Consider the following 7050-nt stretch of genomic DNA (forward strand, 5'->3'; position numbering starts at 1 on the left):
TACTCAGGCTGGTCTTGAACTCCTGAGCTCAAGTGATCTACCAGCTTTGGCCTCCCAAAGTGCTGGGATTACAGGCATGCACCACTGCACCTGGCCTGCAACATACATTTTTGATGTACACAAGCTGTGAGTAGAGACAAACATGGATACAGATATATATTTATTGGGGGTGAGTGCTCAACCTTTTTTCTGATGAAATGAGAATAAAAAGTTTAGAGAGTGATCTAAGATAAAGATTAGACACCCTTTTTCCTTCCATTCCTGTTTTTTTTTTTAAAAAAAGATTAAATACCTTAACATACATGAAGTCATTAACTGTTTGGTCCCTTCTTTTATACTTTTATCAAAAATGAATGTTTGGCCTGGTGGCTCACGCCTGTAATCTCAGTGCTTTGGGAGGCCAAGGTAGGAATATTGCTTGAGGTCAAGTTTGAGACCAGCCTGGGCAACATAGGCACATGCTGTCTCTACAAAAAATGTTTTTTAAAAAACTAGCTAGGCATGGTGGCATGCACCTGTAGCCCTAGCTAATTGGGAGGCTGAGGTGGGAGGATCACTTGAGGCCAAGAGTTTGAGGCTGCAGCGAGCCATGATAGCCCTACTGCACTCCAGCTTGGGCAACAGAGTAAGATCCTGTCTCAAAAAAAAAAAAAAAAATAGAAGGTTTGAATGTCCTCCCCTCAACCTCTCCAACCTCTCCCTCCTCACTGCCTAAGTGTTTGCTGTATTCTACATTTTTTACTAAGCATTTACTCTCATCATTGTTAAGTATGATAAAATATTTCTCTGGATCATATCATAGTCTTCATGGGACATCTTTGTGGAATACTGAGGGTTTACACTATATTTAAATGTTAATCTGTTAAAGTCATTGTTTTGTTTTCCTTATAATTTATACAAGGAGAAATATCTTTAGACATGTTTCTAACTTTTTAAGAGAATTGGCATAGTGTTTTAGACTTGTTGAGTTCATTAGAACTAGATCGTATTTGACTATTTAATTATCACAAGGTTGTCATGAGTGAATTCAAATTCCTATGATAAACACAGTTTATACATTCAAGGAATCAAACACAGTTTTCTACAAGAAACTATCCAAACAGATCTAGTTTACTATAACAAACATTCAGAGCCTTAAAGTTCAAGTCAACAGTCTTTGGAAGATAACTCTTCAAGCTTAGACTAGTTCAGTAAAGCTCCTTGCCCTTTCTTGTAAATAACAATTACAGCAAATATTTATATAACATTGACTTCATTTTTCTAAATGCTTTTACGTATATTAATTCATTAGAAACTCAATTTTATGATGACAAGCTAAAGGAAAAGTTTAAATTTAATTTAAATTTTCTAGTTACTGGCACATAAATATTTGCTGTTTGCTTCTTCCTAATCTGTGTAAACAAAGGGTAACAGCTAACCCAGTGCTTTGCATTCTCAAAGCCACTCGAGTCAACAACTCTATCACATCAAATTTCTTTCAGGGTTTCTCATTAACTGCAGCTGAAACTTGTGGCTTCTGATTTCAACTTTAATTATACGTCAAGGTTTGCATTAAATAATTTTTGGTTTATAATTTTTCATTTCTATAGCTTAAGCGTCAATTATTCTGTCTAAGTTTGTATCTTTACTCTACCCTTAATAGGTATAGGACCTTGGGCATATTATTTAACTAGTTTGCCTTGAAAGCAGTTATCTGAAAAATCTGGATGCTACTAGTACCCACCTCATAGGATTGTCATGGGAATTAGATGAGATATCATCTGCAGAACACATAGAACAGTGACTGGAGCTTAATAAACTGCTTGATAAATTTAGTGGTGGTGGTGGTGGTAATAGTAACTGCTTAATACATTTATTTGTAGTAGAAGTGCTAGTAGTAATAAGTGTTTAATAAAAGTAGTAGTAGTATTTAATGGCTATATAATGAGTGGTATAGTTAGTGGTTATACCGTAAATTATTTAACCAAGCTCCTACTACTGTACATTTTGTTTATTCCTCATTCTCCATAATCATAAAAATGCCAAAATTAATATATTTGTGCACATAGTTTTTTTCCTTGCTTTGGATGATTTTCTTAGGAAAGTGTCCCAGAAATGAGATGGCTATCTCAAACACAGCTGGATGGAGAGAGTGAGAACCATGCCAGGTCATCCTCCACAGCCCCTTTGTCTTCTCCCTCCCACCATGGTGTCTCCCCTTCTCTCCTCTTACCCCTCTCTGGGGTATGGTGACTCTGAGGGAGGGTAAGAAGCAGGGGGTCCCCCAGGTGGGCATCTCATAATACATCTCCCTCCCTCCCACACCATCCAGCATGACTAGGGGTTAAGTGACATGTGACATGAAATGTGCTAGCCCTCCTAGGGCCATTTGCATTGTAACAGCAGCTGAGACCTTAGGCCAAATGAAAAATGAGCTGATGGTGACTTAGGAAACAATAGAGAGCAGGTTGGAATGGCAAAGCTCCTTTAGTCTGGGTGTAGGGGAAGAGAGGGAGAGGAGAAGGATGAGGTGATCGTCAGTCAGCTCAGAAATGCTCCTTCCCACATCCTAGATCAGGCCCTGCCAACTCTGGCTTGAACCGATGCTCAAGAAGGCAGCACTCACCAATCTTTTTCTCACCATGGCATACATAAAAATGATAACATTCATATGTCATGTCTGGTTATGGAACACAGAGGTGCCCACCTGGGAGCCCCTGAGTGCTGAAGCATCAGTATCCCAGCAGACCTATAACTTTGTGGCGCAGAACTGCGGGTGCTCTGGCCTTGTGGGCTCCTTCGTCCCAGTCTCCTTCCCCATCTCTTCAGCTCTCCGATGCCCCTTCCTAAAGTGCTGTTTCATTATGTCACACCCTACTCAGTTACTCTCAACCTTCCCCTGTCTCCTAGCTGGGCATTCAAGACCCTTCTCATTCTGGCCTCAATCTGTTTCTAGTCCCATTTCCTTTTGCTCCCATCCGAGGATGCGGCTCCAGCCGGGCACCACACCTTGCCCCGCAAACATCGCGTTTGTTCTAGCCTCTCACTCTGTACTCACACTAGTCCTTCTTAGCATGCCTTCCCTTCACCTCTGCCTTTACTCTCACCCCTTGTCCCAGACCTAACCCAGTCCCCATCCCTTCTGGGAAGCAGCTCTGTCTGCATCAGCCCTTCCCTGCATATCAGTAGCCTTCACGCTATGAACCATTCACTCGACCCTTGACCCTTTAGTCCAAATTATCTTTTCATGTGTGTGTGGCTTGTGTCCCCAGCCAGGCTGAGGACAGACATGTGAGGCATGGAAGGGCATGAGCTTTGGAGCCCAGGGACTGCCATGCTCACTTCCCTGGGATGCATTTCTTCTTCTATAAATACAAAAAGTCTTGGCCAGGCATGGTGGCTCACACCTGTAATCCCAGCACTTTGGGAGGCTGAGGCGGGTGGATTGCTTGAGTTCAAGACCAGCCTCAGCAACATAGTGAAATCCTATCTCCACAAAAATACTAAATAAATAAATATAAAAGATCTAACTCTTGGAGTGGTTGTGAGGTTCACCTTAGTGCATATAAAGTAACCAATGTGTGCCATGTACATAGTAGGCCCAGCTCAAGCAATGGGCTGCCTTTCCTCTCCATGGCACTGGTTACACAACAAATCCTGGGCAAAAGACCTATGGGTCTCCTTCCAAGCCCCAGGGTAAGGTAGTGGTTGGCATCCTGCCCTGCGCCCATCATGGGTACTAGACCCTCAGTGCAGCCCTTGTCCCCTGCCCAACAGGCCGCTTCCTGGAGCTGCATATGTACATGACATCTGCACTGGGCAAGAATGACATGAAGGCCATTGGCCTGCAGATGGCCCTTGACCTCCTGGCCAACAAGGAGAAGAAAGACTCCATCACGGGGCTGCAGACGCGCACCCAGCCTGGGCGGCCTGACTGGAGCAAGGTAATGCCAACTGGAGCCCTGCAGCTTGCAGGTATGGATGAAGCTGAGAGCTCGAGGCAGCGGTGGGGAGACGAGGCCCAAGCTGTCAGGGGCAAAGTGTGAGGTTAAGTCCAGAGTCCAGAAGGGACCTCATGGTGTAAAAGGTAAACAGGGCACCTACACTGGCTTTATCACTAGCCTTTGTTCCATCATTAGCCTCAGTTTCTCCATCTGTTCAGAGAGGAAGTTAGTCTCTATGACCTCAAAGACCCCTGCAGCCTTGACTCCCTATGGACCAGTGTCAAAAGGCCTGAGTGGACAGGGACCTGGAAAAACACCAAATCTTATCATCTCCTGTTACAAATGGGGAAACTGAGGCACAGAGACATGAAATCGTTTGCAATCCTTTTATTTTATTTCTCAGATTGGTTTTATTATTATTTTTCTTCCCTGAACACTTACTTGTCAGGGTTTGCGGTTTGCAGGAAGTGGCCCAGAAGGTGCTGCTTTTAAAAGTGCTGCAGATGACCCCATGCCTGGGTCATGACAGCTGAGTGGGAGGGGAATGTCCATGGTGAGTGCTTGGGCATCAAAGAGGACTTTCAGAAAAAGGCAATTCATAAGCAGAATTTGGAGTAGAAAAGGGTCCTCACTGGGGGAAAGACTGACATCAGGAAGGATATTTAAATCACAGCAGGGTGGCCAGCCCTGGGGACTAACACCAGGTTCAGACTCCCATGGGAGTCCCAGAGCACTGTATGCATCTCTCTGCGTGTCTAATTTAGTGCCTGTCTCCCACAGTTGCAGATCCTTGAGTGGAGGGCCTGGGTCTTATTTATTTCTGGCCCTGGTCCTCTACCTGGGGTTCTGGGTCATGTTGCCAGCTGAACAAATGGCTCTTAGTTGAATGGCTGAGTGTTGAACTCTGCTGTAAAACCCAGCACCTGTGCCATGCAGCTCCCTGTGTAAAATGGGAATGCTCATTGCTGCCGACCCGTTATGCTGTTACCTCCAGGTGGTTGTGTCACTGGTGAGTCAGCAGCTCCACCTATCTTCCCTCTTCTCTTCCTCAACCCCACTGACTCCAGGTGTTCCAGAAAGTGGCTGCTGAGAAGAAGGGCAAGGTGCAGGTCTTCTTCTGTGGCTCCCCAGCTCTGGCCAAGGTGCTGAAGGGCCATTGTGAGAAGTTCGGCTTCAGATTTTTCCAAGAGAATTTCTAGCCTCACCTCTCCAAGCTCTGCCCCAAGTCCACACCATGGGTCTGCTTCATCGCATTAGTATAAATGCCCCCACAGGGACCAGCCTCAGATGACCCACCCAATAAGACAAAGCCTAGGGACCCCCTAATCCTGCTCAACAGAGAGAACAGGAGACCCCAAGGGGCAGATGAACTTCCTCTAGAACCCAGGGGAAGGGACAGTGCCTTGTTCAGTCTGCTGTAGATTCTGGGGTTTCTGTGAAAGTGAGGAAACCAGAGGCTGGTCACGGGAGCTTGGGGGTGGGGTTCGAGGGGGCAGAGGGCAACCACTCCTCCAAACATTTTCCGACGGAGCCTTCCCCCACATCCATGGTCCCAAACCTGCCCAATCATCACAGTCATTTGGAAGCTTATTTCTCCGGCATCTTATAAAATTGTTCAAACATACAAAAAGTGAGAAGAATCATACAGTGAACAGTGTTGCCTACTTTCTAGACTCCTCAGTTAATAATTTGCTCTGTTTATCACATATTATCCATCAGTTCCTCCTCCCTCTTTCCATCTGTCAATTTATCTGATTTTTTGGATGCATTTTCAAGTTAGGTGCAAATATCTCAGCACACCTTGCCACTTGGAGGAGCCTTCTTCAAATGCACATTCCTTGGTCCCACTACCAGAAATTCTGATTCTGATGATCTGGGAATGAAACCTGAAATATGTATTTTCCACCAAATCCATTTGCATAGGGAGAAATAAGCAGCATCTTTCCCTGCCCCTCCTTGTGTCTTTGTCTCCCCATCTCCCTCTCTCCTGGCGCGTCCCTCAGAGCCTCTCTGGGCTCTGTATGCTGGCCTCTTCCTTCTCTCTGTGTGCTGAGTCGCTTGAGAAACAGGATGGAGACAGCCTCTTTGTGTGCCTCTCTCTGTCGTGGAAAGGCCAAGTGCCTGGGGTTGAAGCGGGCTAAGCCTGGAAGCTCAGCTCAGCCACACCCTGGCTGTGTGGCCCTGGAAGCTTCCCCATGTCTGTTATTTTCACCTGTGAAATAAGCTGATGCCATCCGTCAGTCACAGTTGCTGTGAGGTGACATGAGACGCCAAGTGCTCAAGACATTCCACCTCAGTACAGCTCCTTGCTGCTCCAGGCTTTCGTGCGTCTACATCATTTCTGTTTATCCTGGCTCCCTCTGTCTCTGTTTTCCAGCCTCTGTTTGCGTCTGTCCCTGTCTGGGCAGGAGGGAACAGCAGAGGCAGCAAAGGCTCTCTCAGCACATACTGTGGGGAGGAGCGGCCCTGGGCAGAGGACAGGGTGGGCCTCACCTCCTCCATCTGAGCTGGACATTTCCATCTGTGCCACACCATGAGCTCCTGTGAGCCCCACATTTCCTGGGCATCCTCCACCTTGCAGTCAGTCCTGCTAGGTTCTCTTCTTGACAGTGTAAAGCACCCTTCCCCAAGGCTGCCATCATGCGGTTGGAACCAGGCACTTTCCAATGGGATTGTAGCTGGCACCTTTCTTTTCCATGGGTTGGAAGTCCATGCTTGGGGAGGGGGAGGTAAAGAAGCCGGATCATAACCTGGTTGATGATGTCCCTTATCTAAGGTGGGGCTGGGATGCAGCAGTGGGGGTGGTGTGACGTGCAGGGGATGAGCCAGTTGGGTGGATGGAAGAATGAAGGTGGGGGAAAGCTCTCTTCTGAAAGGGGCAATAGGAAGGGGATGGTGGAGGAAGACGCTGAGGCAGGCCCTGGGAAGGGGAAGGCAAAACATACCCTGAGGACTGGGACAGAGCAGGATGGGAGTGAGGATGTCATCTTTAAGATGTGAGGAGGAACGGGAAGAAGAATACGAGAGGAGGAGTGGGGCCTGCAGTCAAGGAGAGGCTAATTCGGTTTGGGTGGGTGGAAAGCGGGGCTCGTGCTTGCACCAAGCCTCCATCTCCCTGGACCGAGAG

At 46.8% G+C, this 7050-nt stretch overlaps 1 protein-coding gene across 1 annotated transcript in view; it reads left to right on the top strand.

The window, feature by feature from the left end:
- The window catches only part of NOX5 (NADPH oxidase 5), a 42534-nt gene extending 36966 nt beyond the window's left edge, over positions 1–5568 (top strand). Inside the window, exons 15-16 of the mRNA XM_003952683.4 lie at positions 3757–3923; positions 4991–5568. Coding sequence (XP_003952732.1) covers positions 3757–3923; positions 4991–5122 — 299 coding nt within the window. The 3' untranslated portion in view covers positions 5123–5568. The remainder of the gene's footprint in view (positions 1–3756; positions 3924–4990) is intronic.
- Positions 5569–7050: the final 1482 nt, after the last annotated feature.

This window comes from Pan troglodytes, chromosome 16 (genome assembly GCF_028858775.2).
Source record: "Pan troglodytes isolate AG18354 chromosome 16, NHGRI_mPanTro3-v2.0_pri, whole genome shotgun sequence".
Taxonomy (NCBI): domain Eukaryota; kingdom Metazoa; phylum Chordata; class Mammalia; order Primates; family Hominidae; genus Pan; species Pan troglodytes.